The 27,904-nt window shown below is 32.3% G+C and overlaps 3 protein-coding genes across 3 annotated transcripts; 2 read left to right on the forward strand and 1 right to left on the reverse strand.

Annotated features, from left to right (window-relative positions):
- The first annotated feature begins 4,713 nt into the window (after positions 1-4,713).
- On the forward strand, positions 4,714-8,595 carry LOC132032750 (protein trichome birefringence-like 4). The gene is made up of 5 exons (XM_059422451.1): positions 4,714-5,521; positions 6,018-6,210; positions 6,916-7,109; positions 7,409-7,567; positions 7,925-8,595. Exons 1-5 carry the CDS (start codon positions 4,770-4,772, stop codon positions 8,289-8,291), a joined length of 1,665 nt encoding a protein of 554 aa, XP_059278434.1. The 5' UTR covers positions 4,714-4,769; the 3' UTR covers positions 8,292-8,595.
- Positions 8,596-11,956: 3,361 nt separating this feature from the next.
- Positions 11,957-15,663, forward strand: LOC132032751 (lignin-forming anionic peroxidase-like). The gene is made up of 4 exons (XM_059422452.1): positions 11,957-12,217; positions 12,994-13,182; positions 14,092-14,257; positions 15,019-15,663. The coding sequence occupies exons 1-4, from the start codon at positions 12,005-12,007 to the stop codon at positions 15,432-15,434; spliced, it is 984 nt and encodes a 327-aa protein (XP_059278435.1). The 5' UTR covers positions 11,957-12,004; the 3' UTR covers positions 15,435-15,663.
- An 8,320-nt stretch (positions 15,664-23,983) lies between these two features.
- On the reverse strand, positions 23,984-27,278 carry LOC132032752 (lignin-forming anionic peroxidase-like). Its single transcript, XM_059422453.1, has 4 exons — positions 27,000-27,278; positions 26,107-26,295; positions 25,356-25,521; positions 23,984-24,594 (listed from the first exon to the last, which is right to left on the reverse strand). Exons 1-4 carry the CDS (start codon positions 27,204-27,206, stop codon positions 24,179-24,181), a joined length of 978 nt encoding a protein of 325 aa, XP_059278436.1. The 5' UTR covers positions 27,207-27,278; the 3' UTR covers positions 23,984-24,178.
- Between the last annotated feature and the right edge of the window lie 626 nt (positions 27,279-27,904).

Below are 27,904 nucleotides of genomic sequence, written 5' to 3' on the forward strand. Positions count from 1 at the left end.
GGATTCGAACCCGAAACCAAATTTTTTTTAGTGAAGGACAAAAATTAATGACCACCAATTTGAGGGACAAAAAGTAAAGACCACCCGCAGTGAAGGACAGTCCTGCAAATTGCCCGGAAAAAATGGGCTTCACTACGTTATTTGATTGGACCATGGGCAAGACTGCGTTTGGGCTTCAAAAGATAAATTAGCTCAGCCCATGTGGTGCGATAAATTAGGCTTAGATAGCCGATTTAAGAACAGCTATTTCAACCATAGCCGAAGTTCATAAAACTTTGTAAATTTAGCCGTTTAAAATCAACTTCAAAGCTACGGGATTCTGCGTTTGAAGTTGCATTACTCAAACAAAATGTCGGAAGTTTGACATATTGTTTGTGCAAGCAAACTTCGAATATTTTTGTCTGTAATTTGGTTTTCCAGTTCCAAATTTCAAACATTTCTCATTTTACATATGTACTTCCATTTCATTGTATTTAAATTTTTGTTCCCAAGAAGGTTGTTTCTTTAATCTACCCAACAAAAGATGAATTCAAATATGACACTCTTTTAATTTGATGTGCTATAGAATGTTCAAAGCAGTACACTTACTAACATTATTGGAGTATATATTTTTTTAACAACTCTTAAGATTCATAGTCATTTTACTATTTAAAACTAGATAATGCGAAGCCCGTGCACGAAAAATGAGTCGGTCTGATAACAAAATTATGAAAATTTTATTACATAAACACAATTACAATTCATATAGCATTTGTTATAATCCTATATTATTACGTACAGACTAAGGGGTTGAGCGCTAGCTTTGGCGAGCTCTTTGCCTTCCACTGTTCAAATCCCATTAATTGCATATAATTCCTTTTTTCCTAATTGCTCTCTCTCCGGATGTAATACGAAGAAATTTTTTTTACATAAAAAGTACAAAACAACTGCTGTATCTTAATACTTTTCAAAGAATATGTGTACACACATCTTAGTGTTTTACGGGTTCAATCTAAATCCACTTTTTTTACTTTTAGTTTTCTTGAACTTATTATGACTCAGTTTCGGATGCACCCCTTATATTTTAAAATCAAACACTTATACCTCCTACGCTAAGAAAATTATACACCTTCACCCTATGAGGTATATTTGTACTAAATATATTAAAATGTAATTATTAAAAATAAATTACAATTGTAAATAAGAAGCTATTATGTATTTATTTTATGAAATTTAATAAAGAAGATAAATATTTCTTTGAATAGCTTTATTCACATATTTGATTAAAATAGAGAATAAATATTTCTGAAACATGTATCTTTAGAAACTTATTAATAAGAAATGAATACAACTTACACTTTAAACATAATTTACTTTTATTTTATTAAGAGATATAAAAATCTTTTGAATATTAATTAACACATTTTTTAAATATTCTGTTAATTTTGTACAATAACCAAATGTGGAAGTAAAATTTAATCATACTTTATATCTGAAATTTTTTCTTCGAAAATGAAATAAATAAAAAAATCTTACTGTAAATATTTATTATTTTATGCTTATATAAACGGAGCAGTAATGATCTGGTCCGCGCAAAATATCACTACATCATTGAGGACCCACGCATGACTTCTTTATGCAATGGCTTAAATAAATGCCCTCAAAATGAATTTTAATCTCCAATAATTAACATGTCGACGATCCATGTGGCTCACCCTCTTCTAATATACTATAAATTTAAACTTTCATTTTCAACATTATTTAAAATTCTACTTTTTCAAATATTTTAATATTTCTATTTACTAACATTCTATCTTAAACAACCACAGTCCACCTTCACATATGGTCGTTAAAGAACCTTTGAACCACCAAGACATGGGAAATTGAAACCCTACAAACTTCCAGATTTCAGAAACCCGGAAATAAATGGAGACGCAAAGTGGATTGAAAAATAGAAAACCATATATATAGTCCAATCTGATATATTTTTCATATTATAATCCTAAATTAGTAAATTAGTTCGGAATGCAAGATCTACGATTATGCCGTGGAAATCAGGCATTGGAAAAAATTCTAAGTTGCATTTGGGAATACGTTTTAGTCATATCAAAAGGCCTATAATTTTAAGAAATTTGTTGAATTTATATACCATCAGAAAATATAGAGTACTTCTAGTACTTTTTATTTCTATATTTGTATAATATTATCGTGGAATCAGTTATTGATAATGATAAGTCCTTTCCTGGACATTGAGTGAGTGCGGAATGATTTATGCACGAGCTGGCCTTTTTCATATTAACTTGAGATGAGCTTAAATATATCAATAAACTAGCTAGGATTCATATAATCTGACTGTAATTTATTTGAAATTGAGAATAACTATTATTGGTGCAGTAATCTTAATGCAAGATCTATCATTATGCCATGGAATAGGGCATGATAAGTGGTTCAGAAGTTTCAGCGTCACATGGTCCTTTAGTAAACAGTCTCAATATTTTCTTAATTTTCTCAGCCACTAACCGTGCTTATCATCAATGAAGTTTTTCCATTTGTGAAGTTAATTAAGACGTGGGCTAATGAGAAATGATGATGAAATGACACTTTTTACCAAGGTAATAGCACTGTCGGTTATAAAATGGGAGGATTAACTTCTGTGCACTATAGTGTATAATTTTGTTAGTTGTTAGCCTATTAAAAAATGTTTATGGTATTAAGAGACAAATTTTTTGTCTACAATAATGAAAATCTTTTAACTTAATACCGAATCTTGTCAATTTTAGATCAATTAGTCTTTGGCTAGTAATGTGCCACTTTATACTTAGGAACCTAAGGCACACGAGTAGAGTGGGTTGATTTTCATTTTCGATATTTGGCATTTGTCATAACTTTTTTTATTTTTGTGCTTGGTGTTCATACTCGGGACTCAAATAATCCAGAATTGCATCAAAGTTTCACTTTGAAAGATAAAATACGCATTAACAAAGTGATTTTATATCATATCTCAAAATTGATATCTCTAATTAAAAATGAATAAGTACTTAATATTTCATCACAACTTCAAAAGTTAAGTGTTCAAGTTATGAAATCAACCACCACTTAACATAGAATAATTTTTCGATCAAAATACTTTGTGCTTATTCTAGCCTTTATGGGAAAAAGAATTTTGTTATCAATTTTAGATCATTTATTGTCTGTCTAGGATGTGCCACTTTTCTATCCTCGTGTTCCTGTAAACCTTAGGCACATGAAGTGGTGAGTTGATGGCAGCTTATGTATTTGACATTTGTTCTTATGGCATAAAATAGTCCTTGAAAGTCACCATCAATTGAATTTGAGGTGGCAGTGGAACTACAAAAGAAAACTATTCATCTTTTACTTTTTTTTAAAAAAAAAAAATCTAAATTATGGAAAATAGTATTTGAAGGAGAGTTTAGGGGTAATGAGTAAATTTGTCTCTATATAATTTATAGATTATAAATTTACTCATGGAACTAATTAGCATTTAAATAGACAGTCTATATTATTCGTCCTTAAGACACAATCATTCTCTAAATCTTGCATAAATGTTGAACGCTTTAGGCATCGGGTTACTGTTCATTCTATTTCTCAATTTATGTGGCACGATTTAATTAAACATAAAGTATAAGAAAAAAATAAAAATTTAAATATTTTAATCTAAAACAAATCTAACACATTGTATAGCTATAAATTACAGTATTATCATTAAGAATAAAGATTATTTTTTATTATAGGAAGAATAGAAAGATGACTATCTTCCTAGGAAATACCAAAGAAAAAATATGCCACAATTGGAGTGAGTAGTAATTTACAGAATCTGTCAATTTCAGATGTGCCACTTTGCTATCCTAGTGTCCCCTATAAGCCTTTAGGCACATGAACATCAGTAAATGTTAGGTTCAGTAGTTGACATTTGTTCTGATAAGCATAGTTATTTCACCGACAACTAAATTGGACGTGGCATTGGAATTACAAAGACTTTTAATATTTTACTTTCTTTTCTTTTTTTAATTTTTATCTGTTGTCTAATATTTATTTTGCGACAGACTAATTTGAATTTTCACTGAAAACTTTCATTTTTTAGATAAAGTAATTCCGACCCAAGGGGGCAAAATTTTACGAGATATTCTTTTTGCAAGTTTATTCATTTTGAAACAATTCAGAAATATGGTATCTAAAATTATATGTGATTAAAGTTCAGATATTTTCTCCTCACGTTCAAATAAAAATTAGTGAACTTGAGTTGTATGTCTACGCACTTCACACAAAAATAACTGATTTCAACCACATAAAACTCAAGCATCGCATGTCTAAGGGTGTTTTGAGGTGAGGGGACATATAAATTTTCACACACACCCAATACATTATGATGGAGGTAATTAAATCTAGTATCTATGCACTTTGACATAAAAAAAACCTATCCTCAAATGTCATGCATAAGATATTCATGTATTACTTATTCTACTTTTTATCCTGCATAAATAAATAGATAAATTTTTTCATAACTTATAGTATATATTAGTATATAATATTAATCATTACTCACTATCAAACCAGCCACGAAACGACCCTTAATGGTTCTTTTAGTTTTTTTCTTTCTTCTGGAAAGCATTTGTTTCTGGATTACAACTACAGAATTATTTTACAAACTTACTCCTCAAATATCAATATATCATACATATACTAAGCTCATAAGTTCATAATTCATTCTCATATTTCTCCTCCCTTCTATTTACCATAGAGACTGTACAAACAATCTGTTCATATACTTCATGAAGGCAAAATCACCTACACCATCGCCATTGACAACAATTAAGAGCAACAACAACAACAACAACCCCATTATGTCCGAGCTAAAAAAAAGCTTATTTTCACCAAAAACTTTCAAGACTCCATATTTTAGAACTCAACGTTTAATGACATTAGCTTTTGGTATTACATTCTTGTTTTTTACTTGTGTGGTCTTCTTTGTATTTAACAATCCTTCACTTAATAACCGCTCCTCTATTTGGTTCAAGAAAATCTTGGAGAAAAGATCACATTTTTACACCTTTTTTGAAAACACTCATGTTCACTCACCCCAATTTTCAAGAAAAATTAATGGGGTGAATTTGAATTATTCTTCTGTTTCCCAAAATGGATTGTCAAGTTCAGTTGCTAAAACCAATAACACTGAAAATGGTGAAAAGGGTTTTAATAATGATGAAAATGAAGGTACTTCCAAAGAAAAAGAAGTGAAACAGAAGCAAAGATTGAATTTTTCATCAAATTATATGAAAAATGGAGATGGGATTAGTAAAGATAGTGGAAAATTAAATGGAAATGAAAAAATTGAGTCTTGGTGGGAAAAAATGAGTCATTGTGATATTTTTAATGGGAAATGGATGAAAGATGAAGCTGGCCCTTTATATGAACATGGTTCATGTCCTCATATAGATGAACCATTTGATTGTTATAAAAATGGAAGGCCTGATAATGGATATATGAAGTTCAGGTGGCAGCCTAAGCACTGTAATATTCCAAGGTACTTAGCAAACTTTTGACAAAATATACTTTTTGTTGCTTGATATTGTATGATTAAATGAAGAATCAGAGATTCATATAGTTGACCTCAACTTGTTTGGTACTGAGGCTTAGTTGTTGTTGTTGCATATTTATGATTAAATGAAGAATTGAAGATTCATATAGCCGATTCAAACTTATTTAGGACTGAAGAGTAATAGTAGTAGTAGTAGTAGTTGTTTGTTGTTGTTGTTGTTGTTGTTGTATATTCATGATTAAATGAAGTAGCGGATTTTCATATACCCGACCATTGCTTGTTTGAGACTGAGGCGTAGTAGTAGTTATATATTCATGATTAAATGAAGTAGCGGATATTAATATACTTCGATCCCAACTTGTTTTGGACTGAGGCATAGTTGTCGTTGTTGTGTTTATATTTATTGAATTGAGTTCAGTTTGTTGATGTTCATTTTTTGATATCGTCATTTTTTGATATCGTATTTTGGTTCATTTTGAAGGTTGAATGCCAAAGAGATGTTAGAACTGTTGAGAGGTAAAAGACTAGTTTATGTTGGTGATTCTTTGAACAGAAATATGTGGGAATCAATGGTATGTTTGCTTAGAAACTCTCTTGAAGACAAGAGCAGAGTTTTTGAGGCCTCTGGTAGACATGATTTCAAGAAAGAGGGTGCTTATTCTTTTATATTCATGGTATGTTTTCTTCAATTTTGACTAGTGATTTCATCAACATTATCATATGATTTTGGCAAAGTTATTGCAAATATTATAAATAGAGAAGTGAAGATTCATATGGTCGAACCCAACTTGTTTGGGATTGAGATGTAGTTCTTGTCGTATTGCAAAGTTTGGTAAACCGATACGATGAATTAATGGGGTGAGAGGAAGCCTAGATGGTGTTGTTGTAGATGATCATAGTGAATGGGCCGTAGTGCATAAGGGGTCATTTGGTTCAAAAAAGGGTTATATAATCCAGGATTATAAATATGGGATGGATAATACCAAGATTTTGGTATAAAATTTATAGTGGTAGTAGCTAATACCAATAACCAAACGGTGGATAAATGCAATCCCAAATTTAACATAATGACGCCTATGATTAGTATCTATCATGAGTTAGCTGTCTTGTACTATGTCAAATGTTTATGCTGATTCATTAAATGTATCGACATGATCAGTGAGAATTCATATAGCCGACCCCCAACTGTTTGGGATTGAGGGATATAGTGGTAGAAGTTATTATTACACTTTTGCGAATGAGAGTAAAATGTGTTGATTCTTCGAAGGAGAACAATTTTGATAAGGAGTTCTATTATATGCATACCTTAATAACCAACCAATTTAGATTCATTAAGTCCTTGGAACAATCTGCTAATCTTTTGCTAAATGTTTGAGCAGGACTACAATTGTTCAGTGGAGTTTGTTCGTTCTCCGTTTCTAGTTCAAGAATGGGAAGTACCGGATAAGAACGGATCAAAGAAAGAAACACTCAGACTTGATCTTATTGAAATGTCATTGGACAAATACAAAGGCGCTGACATCCTTGTATTTAACACGGGGCACTGGTGGACTCACGAGAAAACATCTGCAGGGTACCCTCTCTGTTTCTTCATTAATATTTGGATTTTCTTACATATCTGTTTGCAAAATGAATTACACAAAGGATATATTTTTGCTACTTCTTTGCATAAATTTCAATGTGGTCGGTTCTTTCTTTTGAAAGGGCTACCAAATTGTCCATGTAAGGCTACCACTCACATATGTTACGCAGGTCACTTAAAAATCGTGCCATCGCTCTATGATATGTTTCACTTCCTTTTATTTTCTTGGGCATATTGTAGTAAGGAAAGGAAGTGCCAGTACTAATTTAGCATGTTGATAAACTCTGTAGGAAAGGTTACTATCAAGAAGGTAGCCATGTTTATAGTGAATTAAATGTAGTCGAGGCATTTCGAAAGGCAATGACAACATGGTCAAGATGGATCGAGGCTAATGTTGATCCAATCAAGACTCAAGTGTTCTTCAGAGGATATTCAGTCTCTCATTTTAGGTAATTACACGCTCTATTCGGTATAAGACATTAAGACCATCAATTACTACTCCCATTGTCCCAATTTATGTGGCGCCTTTCAAATTTCGAGAGTCAAATTTCTCCTTTTTATCACAATTGTTTCATACGCCTTATAAATTTTTTTGAATAGTCAATTATTGTGACTTATAGTACTTTTTAACGTAGTTTCCAAATATTAAATTTTATTTCAAAATAATTAAAATTCCATGTACAAATTTACAGTCAAAATTTATAAGTTTGACTTCGAAGTTCGAACTGTGCCACGTAAATTGGGCCCAGAGGGAGAATAAACTACGTGTAATGAGAACGAAAATGTGAAATTTGATGCCTTTGCAGTGGAGGGGAGTGGTATTCTGGTGGAAAATGTGACGGCGATACTGAGCCATTAGACGATGAGAAAGACTTATCGCCTTCTCTTTATCCTCCAACAACGGGGATGTTAGAGAATGTGATCAGGTGGATGAATGCGCCGGTTTACTATTTGAATATTACTAGAATGACGGATTTTCGCAAGGATGGACATCCATCAGTGTACAGGAAGCCAAACATGACGGACGAGGAGAGGAGGTCGACGTTGAGGTACCAAGATTGCAGCCATTGGTGCCTTCCCGGTGTACCAGATACCTGGAATGAGCTTTTATATGCTCAACTTCTGATGAAACATCATCAGAAACAACAACAAAAGCAGCAGATTGGTTCCTAGTTGAAAATAGCTCTATTAATTTGCCTCGTGCGGAAGTATTTCCTCTATCATAGAAGGTGTGAAGTAGGCGGGTTACGTGGACCGTCTACGTCAAGTCTTCCAACTTCTAAGGGAGAACGAAGTTTACATCAAGAAAGAGAAGAAGTCCGGATTCTAATGAGCTCCTTTTCGGTGAACTATTAATGAAGCATTATTAGACACATAACTAGCAACAACAGCAGCACATAGGTTCTTAGGCACACCGCGGTAGTGTAAAGGGAATCCCGTACACAAATATCGCTCTATGCATGGGATCCGCAGAAGGGTCAGACCAAATTGACTATTGTATGCAACTTTACATTTACTCGCAAGAGAACATTTTTTGGGGCACATCTTTCGTGATCTCTCGATTACAACACAACTCCTCTTACCATTGCACCGTAGTATCACTAGTGTGCAGATATTTGTGGAGTCTGGGGAAGGGCCAAACCGCACTGTCTATTGTATGCAAATTTACATCTCTGCAACAGGCTGTTTTCATGGCTTGTAGCCGTGATTTCTTGGTCACATTGCGCCATAGTGTCACTAGTGTGTAGATATGATATTGTTAAGACAGAGTGCCTATAATGTTTTTGATTATGGAAAGTTTGGGAAATACAAGATATAATCTTCTTTCCCTCTTTGTCCCCAGCACATTGTAACCGGTAACTCTATACAGTGGAATACTATGAGCTCTGAAATTCACACTTTTATAAGACTGACTGTTGTAATGATTAATTTAATACTCTCAATATGAACCCCATTCTATGATTTTGATTAATTTAACTTCATTACCTTACTTGCCATAATTTTTGCCAATTCAAAACTCTAGCTTCATATCCTTTCTATTTTTTTCCGTTTACTTCTCTTTGGGGGAAAAAAAAGAAAAAGAAAAAGCCTTTTAAATTTTGAACAGTCAACCTCCTACCAAATAAGGAGCATCAAAACCAACAGCCAGGATCCATTCTTGAGGCGAAATGAAATAAATAATTATTTTTAGCATCAATAAGCGTGAAGGTTTTTTCCTTTGTATTATATTTTTAGATGTCTCTATTTTAAGTAGCATCCAAGAAAGCACACCTAAGCAGAATTTTATCACAATCATATTTTCATAAGCATTCAAAACTGCCTACTCATTAATAGTGAAAAAGCAACAACATAAATATTACGAAATCAAGAGCCACTTATCTGAGTGTTTTATCAAATATCATCGTCAAAGAAATTCTCTTTTATCGATTTGTTGTTACTCTCTTTTTCTGGGGACATATTTGAATAGCCACATAAAGTAGCCTAACAAAACTCATTCAATTTTGTAGCCATACACGTGGACATGGCGGCTTAATGGAGTTGTGGCCTAGCCAAATTTAAGTCGAAGCATTAAATATATATTAGATAAGATTCATTTATATATTTTTATGTGAACGTGAAAGTCAAACAGAAAACGTGATAAAGAATAAAAAAGAATATGTATTTCAAATTATTTATATTCCATTAGGACAATACTTGGTAAAAGTTGAAATTGGAAAAGATAATAGAGAAATCGCAATTAGGTTTGGTTATGACCTTCACAAAAAAATCGAAGTTTTGTGATGTGCAGATTTCACCAGAAATACTTCACATGTCACTTTTTCAACTTTAACTTATCTATGTCAAGTCGAAGTTGAAATACTGTGAATTAATATTGGTTGAGCATGTAGATTATAATACGAGTTTTAATGAGAGAGAGGATGAAATTTCTTAAACATATATATATATGAAAATAAAGGTATTAAATTCTTATATAAACATTTATAGGAGTAGCAATTTTTGGGGCCTAGACCTGTTCAAGAAAGAAAAAGAATGAAGACAGAGGTTTCACGCAAAAAAAGTAGTTGGGCTTTTATTAAATATAGTTATCAGTAAGTGTTTCTTTGATTGTGATTTCATGATGTAAATTGTTTAACCAATTCATTATTAGGTCAGAGAATCCATTAAATCCATCCTCAATAATACCGCTTATGATACGCGTGGCAAAATTCAGTAAACTTTAATTCAAAGCTTGTGTTTGTCTTAAAAGATCATAAACGTATAAACTATATATAAATTTAGAATTTAATAACTCCGAAAAATTAGAATTCAGAACTCACAAACTTCAATTTTTAAATCTGCATTAATAACTAGTCAACATATTGGTAAAATCAACACATGTATTTATCTTGTCTTAATCATATTGTTTATTCAAGCTAAGTTTGACTATATTCACCTTAAGTCATGATATATAAAATTGATCAGATGGTAAAACTAAAACGAATTTGTCGTCTTAATCATATGATTACGCTGAAAGATTTGCATTCAATAATTCCACCGGCAATGTAACATATACACCATTAGGGATTGTGACGGATGGTAAGTATTTCATCTTTAATTAGAGGTTTTAGGTTCGAAATTTGAAACAAAGTCGTGTTTGATAGGAAGTGATGCGCTTTACACTTAAAAGCAGGATTTTCTGGCGCGAATTCAAGTACCAGGCGTTGAATGCCTATTACTCTCGAAAGCGGAATTTTTCAACGCGGATCAATATTAATCGGGGCCCAAAGTAGGTTTTGAACACTGATGCACTTTACCCTTAAAGTGCATACCTGATACTAGATGTGCTTTACCCTCTAAAGCAAAATTAATTAGCAAAATTTTCCAACACAAATCAGGATTACTCAGACCTCAAAGCGCTTATCAACGATCGAAGAAAACCAAAATAACATACACAACAACATGAGTAATTCTTTTTTGTTTTGTTTTAAAGATACACACTTCATGTCAAGAATTTATTCTACACTATTTCTAATAAAATCGTCTCCCCCACTTAACCAATCTTTTGTCCATGCAAATGACAATCACATTTATCCAATTGAATCCCTACGAGTTGATCAATTATATCCTCTTGGACTAGTCGTCCATGGACGTGGTTCTCAATCACTTCGGTTTCTTTACAATAGTGACATGGCGGCTAATTGGCCCTCTGTCTACCTAATTTTCTTGGCAATAATAGCCATAGCATCTAATGTTTTTGTTTTCTCAGTATCTCTTCTGGAGCCCGATTAATTCGAATTTATATTAAAAAAAATCACTTTAAGGGTAAAACGTTCTTCATCACCAAAGGTGACTCCATACCAGGGCTCGAGCCCGAGATCGATTTACAGTCAAATGGCGGAGCTAGAGTATAGCTTATAGATTTGTGCAAACTCAGTAGTTTTGTCTTAAACTCTGTATTTGTCTTAAAAATCCATTGAATATGTATAAATTATTAATTTAGAATCCAACAGCTTGACTCCCGAACTCATAAACTTCAAATGCCATCTCTGCCTATGGTTAACTAGGACAGAAGAATAGTTACCACTTAGGGGCTTATTTACAGAGAAAGCTACAAGTTCAACAAACCCCAGTAACTTGTATTTGTGTGTTACGAAATTTCACTTAATATGTAGAAATTATTTTATCAAAGAATCAATTAAGCTGTCTTAGAATTTAGAACTCAAAAACTCAAAATTCTCGTTTTGCCTTTGTAATACCACTCAACCACAAACCTTAATTGGTGGTAGCTATAGCATCTAATCAAGCGAAGCTCAACTTCACTACTAAATTCTATAAATAGCAACTTATTCTTAAGTATTCTTGCATGAAAAATAAGCTCAATTAATCAAAAAGTGTGTCAATTAATCATGTCTTTTTTAAGATTTGTAGTTGCAATTCTCTTCTTGGTTTCAATTTTTGGAGTATCAAATGCTCATTATAAACTAAGTCCTACATTCTATGATCGCACATGCCCTAATGTTACAGATATTGTACGTGGTGTCATGGCGCAAATTCAAAGTAGAGATGTTCGAGCTGGTGCCAAGATTATTCGCCTCCATTTTCACGATTGCTTCGTTAATGTAATTACTCTCGTAATTAATTTTCGATGATTCAATTTTTGATTCAGTCGGAAATTCGTGCTTTTTTAGTCCTACATATGTTTTCATGCATGTTTATGTGTCTTAATGCACTAAGTTACGCATTTTAGTTTTATACATGACGACATAGTACCTTTTTTTACACTATTATCAGAGTGTAACATGTGGATGATTGTAGCTTAGTTACCATTTTAACTGAGAATATAAGTAATATGCACTAGCAGTGTAAATAATCTTTACACTATAGTGCATGTTGAACTGATTATATTAGGTTAATTATTATTTTATTTGTTAGATTACTGTATTGAGCGTGATATATAGAGTTTACTTCTTGTTGTAGCATGTAGGTCTAACATAATAGTGACAAATTCTTTGCACTGTCAGTAGCTGTGCACAATAAATAAATTCTTTTACCGGAATTTAAGTTTTACACGTTGAAGGTGTCGGAAATAATTACACAAGCAATTCATTTATAAGGTAACAAACAAATTAATTTCTATAACACATTAATTCATACATAATCTTATTATAAAAATGGTAATTAACATGTTATATCATTGGTTAAACTATGCTGATAATGTAAAAAAAAAAATGATGTTGTCAGTGTATATAATGTAAATACTCTACAAAATAACAAATTAAATGCTTGTCACAGTGTTTAAGTTGTAATTACCTTATATCAATTTATTTATGTAAATATATTTTACATCGTCAATGTATCATAACTCAGACAATTAATGGCATTTAATTTTGTACAGGGTTGTGATGGATCCATTTTGCTAGATAATGCAACTGGGATTGCAAGTGAGAAGGCTGCAGCACCAAATGTGGGGGCTGGAGGATTTGATATTGTGGATGAAATTAAAACTGCGTTAGAAAATGTGTGCCCTGGTGTTGTATCTTGTGCTGATATTTTAGCTCTTGCGTCTGAAATTGGAGTTGTCTTGGTAAGTCACTAATGTCACATTCTCAATTCTTTTTATTTTTCGTCTGGTGTTTGGTATCCGTATTGGTTGGTCCAATTAATTCAGGTGAAATTCACAAATAGTCCCTTTTTAACGTCTTGTGACTATTTGTAGTCCGGCCCTTCGCCGGATCCTGGGCATAGCAGGAGCTTAGTGCACCGGACTGCTCTTTAGTCACTTTTTAATCTCAGTAATTAAAAAAATAGTCCGTGTCATGAAATTTTAAAATTCATATATATCATGCAGTTTCACCCGTGTAATTCGGGTAAAATTCACAAATAGTCACTTTTCATATGATTTAAAAATAGTCACTGTGATGAAGCTTTAAATTTCATAATGATTATTTTCAAAAACAGGATTGAAAAGTTGGCCAGTGAGCGCTATTTCTATGACTAATCCAAATTCGCGACGCGTCAGGCCGATTAAAGGGGAAATTACTCCCTATAAGAATATTATCTATTTTTGAGATTCGAACCCGAAATTTCTGATAAAGGATGGAAAAATCTTCTCTATCCTTATTGATTTTCACCATAAGATGCCATATTTTCTGTTCTTGAAGTATTTTCGAACTTTCCCAGACCCCACCTGGTGGGATTATACTGGATATGTTGTTGTTAAAGTCTTTTCTAACTATTTAATGATGATTTACTTACAAGATTAGCTTTAAAGTATTTGGAAATAAACTCAAAATTATCTCGGCTCTAAAAGCTAGAAAGATGATTTTATATGAGCTGTCATTGAAGCCCGCGTTGGGGTAGACTGTCAACATTACACCTCTAGGGTGTGGCCTTTCTCCAAATCTTGTCTAAACACGAAATACTTTGTGCACCGAGCTACTTTTTTCTCACTAGTGAATGTATTGCAAAACTCTAAGTCAAATTAAATTTTCAGGCGGGAGGTCCATCGTGGCAAGTTCCTTTAGGGAGAAGAGACAGCTTAACAGCAAACAGAAGCGGAGCTAATACTGATATCCCAAGCCCCTTTGAAAGCCTTGCTGTTATGATACCACAATTCACTAGAAAGGGAATGGATTTAACTGATCTTGTTGCTCTATCAGGTAATTAACCGGTTTGACTTATTTGAATTCGTGTTTTAGAAAGTTCCCTATGTATGGAGGCTTTTAGCTCAAAGAGAACTACAATCCCAGAGGTCGAACTCGAGACTTCTAATTAAAGGACGCAAAAACTTTTGTCATTCCACCACAGCCCTTCGTTAGTAAAATTTCATGTATTACAACATGTAGGTTGACAGTATGCGTGAAAATAGTCTAACTATGATGAGTACTTTCATGAAGAGTATCAGTTATATACACCTTCAGGCATCGGTATAAGTAATCTTTACACAATCAGGTCATCACTCAAATAAAATTTACAAGTAAGCCTTCCTAAAATGCGAAATTTGTAATCTTGAAATAAAACAAATACCGGCTACAAGTAATGGTAACTTGATATAAAAACTCCTCACATTAAATATATATAACTTAAGTTCTACTTAGAATAATAGATTCCGAACGAAATTGATAAAAAGGATTCATATAACTAGTCCTTACTGATTTGAGATTGAAACATGGTTGATTTAACGTTAACAATTTCTTTTTCTTATGGAGTTTCAGTTATATGCACTAACAATATAAATCTTTTTACCACCAGCATTTGACACCTTATAGCAAGTTACACCATTTATCCTATATTATACAAAATTACATATCGTGGGACTACACTAAATATGTTGGTGCTGTTGTATACATAATTACATATACTTAATTACCGTTATCTTCTAAGTGATCTAATCATGTGAATATTCATGATTATTGGGTAGGTGCACATACATTTGGAAGAGCAAGATGTAGAACATTCAATCAAAGACTTTTCAACTTCAGTGGAAGTGGTAGACCTGATCCTACCATAGACCCAACTTATTTACAAACACTTCAAAGACTTTGTCCACAAGGTGGAAATGGGGGTACTTTTGCAAATCTTGATAAATCAACTCCAGATGAATTTGATAATGACTATTTCACCAATCTTAAAAACCATCAAGGGCTTCTTCAAACTGATCAAGAATTGTTTTCTACATCTGGATCTGATACAATTGCCATAGTGAACAATTATGCAAAAAACCAGCGCAAGTTCTTTGATGATTTTGTTTGTTCAATGATTAAATTGGGAAATATAAGTCCATTAACTGGTACTAAGGGAGAGATTAGGAGAGATTGCAAGAGGGTTAATAGTTAATTAATTAATTTAATTTGCAATCAAGTGTGTTTTACTTTATGCATGTTTTCATGTGTTTGTTTATGTCCTAGAGAAAGAGAGATTGTCAAAGTTTGATACTTTGATATGATCATGAAGTGTAATTTTTAGTCTCTTGTTTGTTTTTGTGTAAATGTAATGTGTGCTGAAATAGCAAATCGCCAATAAGACATGTTATGCTGAAATAGCAATTCCAACAAGGATTTAACTATTCCAACAAGGATTTAACTATCTACTTCCGTTGTTCCAATTTACGTGTCTTATGTTCATTTTTAATCTATTTAAAATAATTCTGGGCGCTAACTTGAAGCTTGGCTCACTTGGAAACCCCATTTTTCATGACAAATGTTCGATAGTCTTCTTTGTATCAGAAGCATTACGATAATTCATGTACAATTAATCCGTAATCCCAATATATATAACGAGAACAAGTTTCATCAATCACAAACCAAGGACATCAAAACGATCTGAACATCCGAAGTAAAATGACACGAGATTCGCTAAAGTAGTTCTACAATTCCAAAATCGAAGTAGGTCTGGGGAGGGTGGTGTCTACACAATCCTTACCCCACCTTGTGAAGGTACAGAGGACGTTGTTGTTGATTGACCCTCGGCTCAAGTAAAACATATCAAAATCAGTAAGAAAAGGGCTGAGAAAAGAACACTATCAACAACAAATAATACGATAACCGAAATCAAAGAAACAACATATGATAATAAAATCGAAGAATAAGATAGTAGGAGAGTAAATGAGAAACAATAATAATACTGCTTAGGAAAACTAGACAACACTCAGACTATATACTATCCTTCTAACAAGGGGCGGAGCCAGCCCTTTGGGTGTGGGTTCGGCCGAACCCAGTAGCTTTTGTCCGAATCATATATTTGTATTAAATTTTTTGTCAAATATATACAAATAATTAATTACGAACCCAGTAACTTTAAAGAATTAGAACCCCGAACCCACAAGCGTCAAATCCTGGCTCCGCCTCTACTTCTAACCTAATCCTTAACCCCTATAGTCATGTCCTCCTTAAGGCGTAAGCTGCAGATGTGCCATGTCCTGTCTGATAAAAATATCTACCTGAGTCAAATCTAATGCTTGTCCTCCTTGGGGATGTCCTTCTTAGGTGTCTACTTTGGCTTTGCCTTCTCCATTGACTCTTTCTCAAGCCAATGGCGAATTTGACGGACGTTACGTTTGAAGATGGAGGCAGACTGTTTGACGTCGCTTTTCATCAGTAAAACCGCAGCGCTTGCTCCCATCACCGTCAATAAAAAGTTCATTAACGCCATATATAGGAGAAGAAATCTTAGAAAATCTTTGAATTACTTAGAAATTTAATTTGTGATTAATCAAGTGGTGATGAATAGATGATTAAGATGGTTACCTGATTTGTTTGTAGGGTTTTGATACTGAATTAGGGTGCTTGCGTCACAAGAAAAGTTTCTTAATTTACTGACCTGATTAAATATGGACTCGTCAATAGGTCACTGTGAGAAATTTGGGTCCGGCTCTTCTCGATTTCTCTTCTCTCCATTTTTTCCCAAGTTTTAACTTGGGTAGGTGACATATGTTCTATTTTAATATTGATGGTCTAGATTAAATTAACTAAACTAAGGCTCTAACCGTAATTTAGATAATTAATATTTTATTCAGTTTAAAGAACTCCCGAATATTTCAATATATATATTCGCTCTAAAAAATTCTAACAATATTCATAGCAGCTAAATTACGATCTTTTGTCAATAACAGAAACGTCTACAGTTAATCCTTCCAATTTTTTTTTTTTTTTTATAAAATTAAAGCTATTATCTTTAGACTTTATTTTAATCTGTTTCTTTTTTCTTTTATCATTGAACATGGGTGGTTTGATGTTAATCAATTCAAAAAACTTCTCTTATTCTATAAATTGAACAAATAATTAGTTATTAATTTTTATAAATTTGACTTCATATTCGAAAGTATGTTCCTGTTTTTTGCTATATATGCTTATTGTGACATCACTTGTTCCTGTTTTTTGCTATATATGCTTATTGTGACATCACTTGCCATAAAAACTCTTAATTGATATAGGTTGTATATCGTTGTTCAAAAAATTCAAAAGGTAGCTTTCTACTACCAACAAAAATAAAAGATGTTTTCAAAATTGATTAGCTTGAAGTATCCAAGTTCAATGATAAAAATCGAGAGGTGGCAAAAATAAACTGTAAAAATAAAAGCTTAAAATTTGGAGGGGTTAATTGCTGTAGGATAATTTGTTATTAATAGAATATTAATTATTGCATCCGTAATTCAATTGGCGGGTTACCAAATATTTTGGGAGAAATCTATGGAAATATATATTAAAATATATATTACTTTAATTATAGTTAAGACCCTCAGTTTATTTAATTTAATCTAGACTATTGATATTAAAATAGAACACATGTCACCGATCCAAGTAAGAACTTGGGAATAATGAAGAGCAGAGAAATAGAGAGGAGCGGGATCCCAGAAATTTTAACACTCATACCAAAAAGGACTCCACTATAAGAGGAAGACTAATTAGTGAGCGATAACAAAGAAGTCGGGAGTATTTGTTACAAAGCCGTCAAAGCGGGTTTAGTTACACTTGGGAAACTTTTTTTTGCGCGGAGTGCCCTTCTTTTGGGCTGGTCTTTATATTTTGCCCCTCATTTATGTCTTCTTTAAATTTTGCCCTTGCCGCCTGTTTAATGAAAGTTTTTTGACGAAATTATCCTTACCCCATTAAAATCCTTTTTATTTCGTCATTTGCCCCCTTTTTTTTTTTGCTTCTTCTTTCCTCCTCTGTTTTGTGTTTGTCTCATATGTTCTAAAACGTAGGTACGAATTTGGATCTTTTGCTCGTTTCAATATTTGTTTTTATGTTAAATTGTTATTTGTTGAATTAATATCTTTGTCTTCAGTTTTTTATATTTAATTGATCCTTTTTTATTTAAAATGATAATGTCTTGTTATAGTGTATGTATGATTTTTTGAACTTTAGTTTCATTCCCCATGTATATATTTTAGTTTTTTGAATGTCGTATTATGAATGTCGTAATATGTTTTAGTTGATTTTGATATGCGTTTTGGTTTTCTCTTTGTTGAATCATTGAAGTTTTGCTGTGAACTCCGTTTTATGTTGTTGCTTCTTTTTTTATTTAATAATCTGGTTTTTGTGAAGAATGTGTTTGTTTGAGGCAACATAAGTCGAGTTATTGATTTTGGGAAGTTATGCGGTTCCGGCATAAAGTTATGCTTGTTCCTAAGATAACTTCATGAATTAAGTTAATTTATGTGTGCTTGGTTTTATGGTGTTTTCTTGTTAATAATTTTGATTTTTATGCAATCTTATGTGTTTTTGGTGTTGTTTTGTTAATAATGTTTTGTTTTGGTTATGAAAAATGAAAGTTTGCCTCTCACGGCATACTTTGTAATTTTTTTTCCGGCAGACTTGTCTAATTCTTAACACTTGTGTATTTTTTTGTTTTGGTTATGAAAAATGAAAGTTTGCCTCTCACGGCATACTTTGTAATTTTTTAAAGTGAAAAGACTTGTCTAATTCTTAACACTTGTGTATTATTTTTTTATTTTGCTTATGAAAATGAAAGTTTGCCGCTAACGACATACTTTGTTCGCCTCCTCGTAGAGACTTGTCTAAATCTTAACACTTGTGTACTTTTTTATTTTGCTTATGAAAATGAAAGTTGCCTCTAACAAGATACTTTGTTCTTTGTAAAGTGAACTTACGCCTCCTCGGCATACTTTTCTAGTTCTTAACACTTGCGTAAATTTTTGTTTTGCTCATGAAAATGAAAGTTTGCCTCTAACAAGATACTTGCCTCTAACAAAGCATACTTTGTTCTTTTGTAAAGTGAAATTCGCCTCCCGGCATACTTGTCTAATTCTTAACACTTGTGTAATTTTTTATTTTGCTTATGAAAATGAAAGTTGCCTATAAAATACTTTGTTCTTTTGTAAAGTGAACTACGCCTCCTCCGACATACTTTTCTAGTTCTTAACACTTGCGTAAATTTTTATTTTGCTCATAAAAATGAAAGTTTTTCGAACATACTTTGTTCTTTTCTAATGTAAATTTCTGCCTCCTCCGGCATACTTGTCTAATTCTTAATACTTGTGTATTTTTTATTTTGCTTATGAAAATGAAATTTAAAACATACTTTGTTCTTTTGTAAAGTAAACACGCCTCCGACATACTTGTTCGAACTTTGCCCACGATTATTTTTTGTTAAAGTTACTATAATTTCAAGTCTAAGTCATTGAGCATTGTATACTAATCAAATGGAACGTATAAACTAATAAAAATCGAACAAAGCAATAAATTTGATCAATTCTATGTTGTTGAGTAAAATTATGATTCGCAATGTTGAATCTCAGTTGCATATCGAGTTGTTTAGTTCATAGAAGATGATTTGTTGTTATTTTCAAATATTAACAAATCTAAACTTAATAAAGCATGAAATTGAGTTGAATTACATTCAATTGAAACGCTATATATTATATATTTTATCTTTTTCGATGTTGTAGCAGCAAAATCAATGGAGATTTCTCGTGAAATGTTGGAACGATGGAACGATTGAAAGGTTTGTTGTTGAAATGATGGATAGGTTTAATTGGATGTTTGGGGTTCATTACGGACTTTTAGATTTTTATATGTTATGGGTAGGGATAGTAAAGTCTTTTCTTATTATCTTTTAGCTTAGAAGGGCAAATATTAAAGACCACGCATTACGGGGGCAAAAATTAAAGACCAGCGCATTTGAAGGGCATTCGCGCCAATTGCCCCTTGGGAAATGGGCTAAGTTGGAGATTGTTTGGGCAATTTGCAGGATTGGCCTTTCTTTGGGGTGGTCTTTAATTTTTACGCTTAAAAATGGTGGTCTTTAAAAAAAAAAATAAGTGTTCAGCGAAATTTACATGGCACGAGCGAGTTTTACGCAAAGTCTGCTGTGCGGCCCAATTTGCCTTAAGACAAAATTTCGCTAGGTAGATTTGCAAAATTTTCGAACCCACAATTTTAGGGTGTTAGGCGAGGGCTAAAATTTAAAGACCACCAATTTGAAGGGCAAAAATTAAAGACCACCCCAACTGAAGGGCAATCCGTGCAAAAAAAAAAAAAAGGATTGTTTTAAAAGGGCAAAGAATGCCCTTATTTTGGGGTGGTCTTTAAGTTTTGTCCCTCAAATTGGTGATCTTTAATTTTTGACCTTCGCCTAATACCATGAGGTTTGGGGTTTGAACCCAGCTCAGTAAAAAAAAAAAAAAAAAATCGCAAGATAGAGTTTTATAGCAAACTTAGGCCTATTCGGGCCAAAGTTAGGCCTGCAAGCAGAATTTTGCCTACTTCAGGCGGAGTTTCAAACTCTACCTTAAGGTAGAGTTTTGGACAAAACTCTACTTTAAGGCAGAATTTTCCTGAACCATAATGAATGAAGGTGTAAAAGGGGACAATGTAGATCATTTTTGCATATTTTCACAAATCGTTTTAGAAAGCATACTTTCACCAGATCATTTTTCAATACACTAGGGCTGTTCACGAACCAAACCGAAAATTTAATCAAAATGAATAAAAAAACCGATATTTGGTTTGGTTTGGTTTGATTTGGTTTTAAATTTTAAAAACCGATAATATTTGGTTTGGTTATGGTTCTATTAAAAAATAACCGAATAAATAACCGAACCAAACCGATAAATTATATACATAAATTTTATAATTATTTATATGTATAATATTAGTTTTTCATAAATAATTATAAATATTTTATACCTTTTAATCGTTAATTTGATTTTTGGTCTACTTATTTCATATGATTGTTTAAGACCCATGTTTTTAAGAATATGTCCAAGCCCATGTCTTTAAGTCTTTTAACTATTTAAGTGTTAAGTGTAAACCTACAAACAGAAGCTCACGTTAGGGTCTAATGTCTTTAACTTAAATTTTTAGCCTTTCTTTGTCAGCCATTTGATTTTAGGTTGTTTCTTCTTTTTTATTTTTTTTATTTTTTTTTAAATTTATACCGTTCTTTTTTCTTGTCTGAATGAGTTCTAAACTTCTAATATTTTTCATATGAAAAGGACAGAGGTTGTAGATTTGGAGGTTAGAAGATACTTTAGTAACATCAACATTTGCTCAAGCACATGGTAATGCCCTAATACTTCTTCTGTGGGTAATCCTCCTAAAAAGCAGAAAAGAACAACTCCTTGTAGTCGAGATCCTAGCCTTGGGGATAATGATAGAAAAACATCTGAAGTTTGGGATCATTACACAAAGTTTTTTTAATAAAATGGGAGAATTGAAGGCAAGATGCAAGTACTACCCCAAAGTTTGGGATCATCAGACAAAGTTTTTTTATTTCACATATTTTCATTTTACTTTTAGGTAGTCTTTATGTTTAATTAATGTGTATGTTTGTAACAACAACTAAAAGCTCCTATGCTCTATTTTATTTCCAGGTATGTGTTTTAAGATGACAAAAATGGTGCAGCCACTACTAAGTTAGTTTTTAGCTCTATATGTAATAGTTTAGCAACGTTGGGTAACTTGAGTACTACACTATCACTAATAGTGAAAATGTTTTTATGATGTATGTTCCACCTTAAACTATAAATAAAAGTTATCGTTTGAATTTAAAAAAAAAAAGACATGTCTTTTTCAACTTTTTAATGTTTCTTGATAGCTCTCATGGCTGCTAGTCATAAACCGAAAAATCGAACTAAACCGAACCAAACCGACAATAACCAAACCGGTGGTTATTATTTTATTTGGTTTGGTTATGGTTTTAGACATTTAAAAACCGACTAAATTGGTTTGGTTATGATTTTAATTAATAACCGACCCAAACCGAACCATGAACACCCCTTGCATACACTAAGTGCTCTCAAAGATCATGATCACAATGATTAATGTTGGAAAATCAGATTTGAAGAACACGGAAAATGAAGGTAAAATTCTGCCTTAAGGCAGAGTTTTGCCCGCGAAATTCTGCCTTAGGGTAGAGTTTTGAAAGCAAAATTCTACCTTGAATTCAAGTTCTACTTGGCGAAATCTGGGCGGGAGTTCGAACTTGGAACCTAGGAATTTTAGGCGAAGGCAAAAATTAAAGACCAGTGCATTTAAAGGGCACTCTGCACACAAAAAAAAATGGTTTTAAAATGGATTCGATTAAAGCGATTAAAATTTAATTTATTATTAAATTATTTTGTGTCCAACCCATAATCTTGGCAAATTAGACGGTTCACTAATGTTTGAGCCACATTTGACAACCCTAATTAAAAGAGAAAAGAAGAAAACTTAAATATACTCACTCCGGTCCAAAATAATTGAGGTTTTAGTCTCTAAAAACTGGTCCAAAATAATTGATGTTTCACAAAATCAAGAAAATATTTAGTTTTCTTTTCCAAACTTGCCCTTGACACATTCACGTATTCCCATAATAATTATGTCAACCTAAAAGGAAAAGAAAATCATAATTAAGGGTATTTTAGTCAAAACCCCTCTTAGTTTTAGGAGTTAGTGAATTCCTTAATTCATGTGTCCAAACTTAAAACTTCAATTATCTTAGAGCGGAAGGAGTATTAATTAAATTAAAAGATGATTCTTAAAGTGCCTATTAAGGGGAGTTGTGTCTATGAAGAATATTTATCCTCTTAACAGATTCCTACAGATTTTATAAATACCTGCCTTTTGCCTCATAAACATATACAGTACAACTTATCAGATTTGCCTAATAAATTACTTCTCTTCTCAAAATATTCACATCCTTGTTCTCGTAAGAAATTCAATTTATTGTTGCCTTTGTAAATTATTGAAAAGTTCTGCCACAAAACTCATGTTATAACATAAGGGGTTTAAATCCTTTTAGGACAAGCATTACTCTATCAAAACCCGGCTTTTTTTAATTACCAAAAGTCTATTTTCCCCAAAATTTAATCTATTAGTGCACTCTATGTTACATACAATTTCTAATATTCATACAATCATATTCTATGTTACTCAGATTTTTAAAAAATATCAACATGTGTGTGTCAAGTCCTCTAAAAATAACATTTTGAAAATCAAACACAGATGACGATAAAATTTTTAAGAATTCGATCAATATAGACAACACCTAGTTTAGTACTCCTTCATGTGCTGACTTAATTTGACATAGTCAACTGAATCACGTATTGCCATTTGCTTAATGTCATTTAATGCACTTGACAAATGATAACTGGTCATAGTTCTCAAATATGACCAATGTGAATATGTTCTCAGCTCATATGATTATATTGTTGATGTTTACTAGCTTTATCCTAAAATCAGTACTTATAATAAACTTATTTAATTCTAACTTTGATAGTTCTAGTAGTGTTTGAATTTAACTTATTATATACATTTAGTATAAAAGCGGATACTCAACACCAATTGAAAAAACAAAAAGAAAATAGTGCAAAATAAATTAGACGGTAAAGTCCTTATTGGACTAGCTATTTCAGCACAAACGTGTCTTATTTGGAATTGCTATTTCAGCACAAACATGTCTTATTTGGAATTGCTATTTCAGCACATACTACATTTACACAAAAACAAACAAGAGACAAAAATTACACTTCAAGATCATATCAAACTTTGACAATCTCTCTGTCTCTTTGGGACATAAACACAACACAAGAACATGTATAAATTATATTAAAGCACTCTTGGTGAAAATTCACTTAACTAATTAACCCTCCTGCAATTTGTCCTAATCTCTCCATTAGTACCAGTTAACGGACTAATATTTCCCAATTTAATCATCGAGCTAGCAAAATCAGTAAAGAACTGAGTCTGGCTACTCGCGTAACGATTCACTATGGCAATTGTATCAGATCCAGGTGAAGAAAACAATTCTTGATCAGTTTGAAGTAGCCCTTCTTGGTTTTGAAGATTTGTGAAATAGTTATTATCAAAATTATCAGGAGTTGATCGATCAAGATTTGTAAAAGTAGCACCATTATTTCCACCTTGTGGGCAAATTCCTTGTAGTGTTGGTAAAAAAGTTGAGTTTATGGTAGGATCAGGGCTACCACTGCTACTGAAGTTGAAAAGTCTTTGCTCAAATGTGCCACATCTTGCTCTTCCAAATGTATGTGCACCTACACAATACAAAATGAATATTTACACCATCAGATCACTTAAAAGGTGATTAGTTATGATAAACTCCATATACAGTCGAACTTTTTCATAATATATTTCACTATAACGGTCGAGTTTCTTTTTGAAACTGATTTTTTATGTTATGTGATATTATATGTACTCCTTAACAATATTTTGCTAAAACAATTAAAAAAATTCTAGATAAACGATGTTGTTATAAAGAGGTTTAACTGTAATAAACATTGATTGGTAAGTTTGGATAAATGGTAACTTGCTATAAAATATTAAATTATACTAATGATACAAAGTGTATATAACTTAAATCCATATAAAAATATATTGCTAATGCTAAATCAATCAATTATGTTTCAATCTCAAATTAACCTAAGGACTAGTTCTATGAACCATTTATATCACTTCCGTTCAAACTCTAGTAGTCGTCATAGTTAGATTAGTTATCTACAAGAAAAACTGAAACTAACTGTGAACTTCATCAGTAATCTGTTCTAAATTACTCGTAACTAATAATTTTTTTTGATAATCTGTCGCTAATTCGTCGCTAAATAGGATTAGCAAACGGCAAAGGTTTTCCACCCTTATCCAGAGGTCCCGATTTGAACTCTGAGGGTGTAATCCGGTGAAAGAGCGCTCATAATGAACTTTCTAGAGCGTGAATTCGGATTGGCCGGGCTAGTAGATCCGGACTTCGGATTCTTAAAGGGAAAAAAATGATATTCTCTCTTTCTCATTTAATTAGTACCTGATAGAGCAACAATATCAGTAGAATCCATATCCTTGTTACCGAATTGTTGTCTCATTTGGTCAAGGCTTTCAAATGGACTTGGGATATCAGTAAGAGCTCCACTTCTGTTTGCTGTTAAGCTATCCCTTCTACCTAAAAGAACTTGCCATGATGGACCTCCAACCTGAAAATTTAATTAGATTTAATTTAGAATCCTCAATTTATTTATTTATTGGAAGTGTAATGATAATTTATAAATATTTAATGAATTTCTTAAGATAAATATAGGCTTTAGAATACAGTAAGTGGATTCAAATGAACTGGTAATTTGTATTCTATCGTTGCCCTGCTAAGGATTGCGGTGAAATGGATAAGATCCCTCCACCCTTAATCAGATGTCTTGGGTTCGAGCTCTATAATGAAAAAAAGTTCCTTGACTAGAGAGCTTGTTTCCCTTTAATAGGTCATAGATCCAGGATTTTTAGTTCGCTGGATCTGGACCACAATCTTTTTTGCTTATTGTGTTCTCAATAGATTATTTATACATATTAAATAAATTTTTCAATACAAAGTAATTACAGGATTTGGGACAAAGCTAATAAATTATGTCGAATTCGTAACGATAGCGATCGCTTCGCCTCTGGTCGAGACACCAAATCAAATATGTATAAATAATCGATCCGTATTAGTGCAGACACCAAAACGGATACCAAACACTAGACAAGAGACAAAAAGAAAATTAGAGAATGTAACATTTGTGAGTACTTACCAAGGCAACTCCAATTTCAGATGCAAGGGCTAAAATATCAGCACATGATACAACACCAGGGCAAACATTTTCTAATGCAGTTTTAATATCATCCACAATATCAAATCCTCCAGCACCTACATTTGCAGGTGCAGCTTTCTCACTTTCAATCCCAGTTGCATTATCTAGCAAAAGGGATCCATCACAACCCTATACAAAATTAAATACCATCAATTATTTGAGTTAGGATGCATTGACAATGTAAAATATATTTATACAAATAGGTTATTATATGGTAAGAATTACAGGTTAAAGCTCTATGATAAACAAAAAATTTGTGATTTCCTAATGGATTTAAGTTATACACACCAATAGCGTAAATATTTTTTATACTATTAGTGTGTGAAACTTAAACTCCAGTAAAATAATTTATTTTTGTGAACTGACACTGAGAATGCAAAGAATTTTGTTATTATCAAGGTTAGACCTATAGGATGCAATAACAAGTAACTCTACATATCATGCTTGATATGATAACTTGGAAAATAGAGTAGTAACCTGATTTAACCGGTTAAATTGTACTAGCAGTATAAAAATTCTTTACACTACCAATACATATGACTTAAGTCCTTAGTTAAAGTGGTGACTAATCTACATGTTAAACAATACTACGTATGTAAAAATATTTTACACCATCAATTTATATAACTTAAATACGTAAGTTAATGCAGTAAGACACATAAACATGCATGAAAACATAAGTTAGAAAGAAACAATACTAAGAAAACGCGAACTTCTAACGGAATCCATCAAAAATTGGATTGTCCAAAACGTTCTCAATCAACTTGCGTTCTGAGGGAAAGGTTTGTTAGAAATTCACATTTTTTAAATAATGATATACAGTGAATCATTACGTTAACGAAGCAATCGTGGAAATGAAGGCGAATAATTTTGGCACCAGCTCGAACATCAGTACTTTGAGTTTGCACCATGACACCACGTACAATATCTGTAACATTAGGACAAGTGGTAGCATAAAATGTAGCACTCAATTGAGCATTTGATGATCCAAAAACTGAGACCAAGAAGAGAACTACAACAATAAATCTTAAAAAAGACATAATTGTTGAGTAATGACAACTTTTTTTTAATTTCTTGTTTTCAAGAATACGCAAGAAATTAAGTTGCTATATTTTAGATGTTCATTTTAGGTTGTTATTTATAGAATATAGAAGTATAGTACTATCATTATCAAAGTAATTATTATAAAGATAATAGGGAGACAACGGCACATATTAGCCACCAAGTATGACTATTCTAAGAAAACGAGTGAAGAAAATTATTGATTTTCTTTTCAAGTTAGTTAAGAATTTTCAAGTTTTGCATTTAATTAAAATCTACTAGTATAAGGTTGGGCCATATGGTAGACAAGTCCAAAGAATTTAATTGGCACCAACTTGTGATTTGCATGGACCAAAGACTTGTGAAGTGGGATTTAATTATGTACAAGTAGAGAGTGGACTAATAAATTCTTGATTTAGAGGGATTGATGTGTTTTCAAGAAAAAATTGTTCACGTTGTTGTGCATGCATATTACATTGTCGGTAGAAATAATTTTGAAATGTCAATATCACTTACTCTATGATAATTAGTGCAGCTACGCGAAGCAGTTTGAATGATGCATCTTAGATGATGGAAGATTAGTGGTCGAAAACATCACTAGTTTAGGCTCTGACACAAATAACATAGGACACGTAGAGTTTTATGTGAATCAACAATTGATTAACGATCATCTTGGTAGAGTGATTCTGATGGCGAA

The sequence above is a fragment of the Lycium ferocissimum genome, chromosome 10, assembly GCF_029784015.1.
Source record: "Lycium ferocissimum isolate CSIRO_LF1 chromosome 10, AGI_CSIRO_Lferr_CH_V1, whole genome shotgun sequence".
NCBI lineage: Eukaryota > Viridiplantae > Streptophyta > Magnoliopsida > Solanales > Solanaceae > Lycium > Lycium ferocissimum.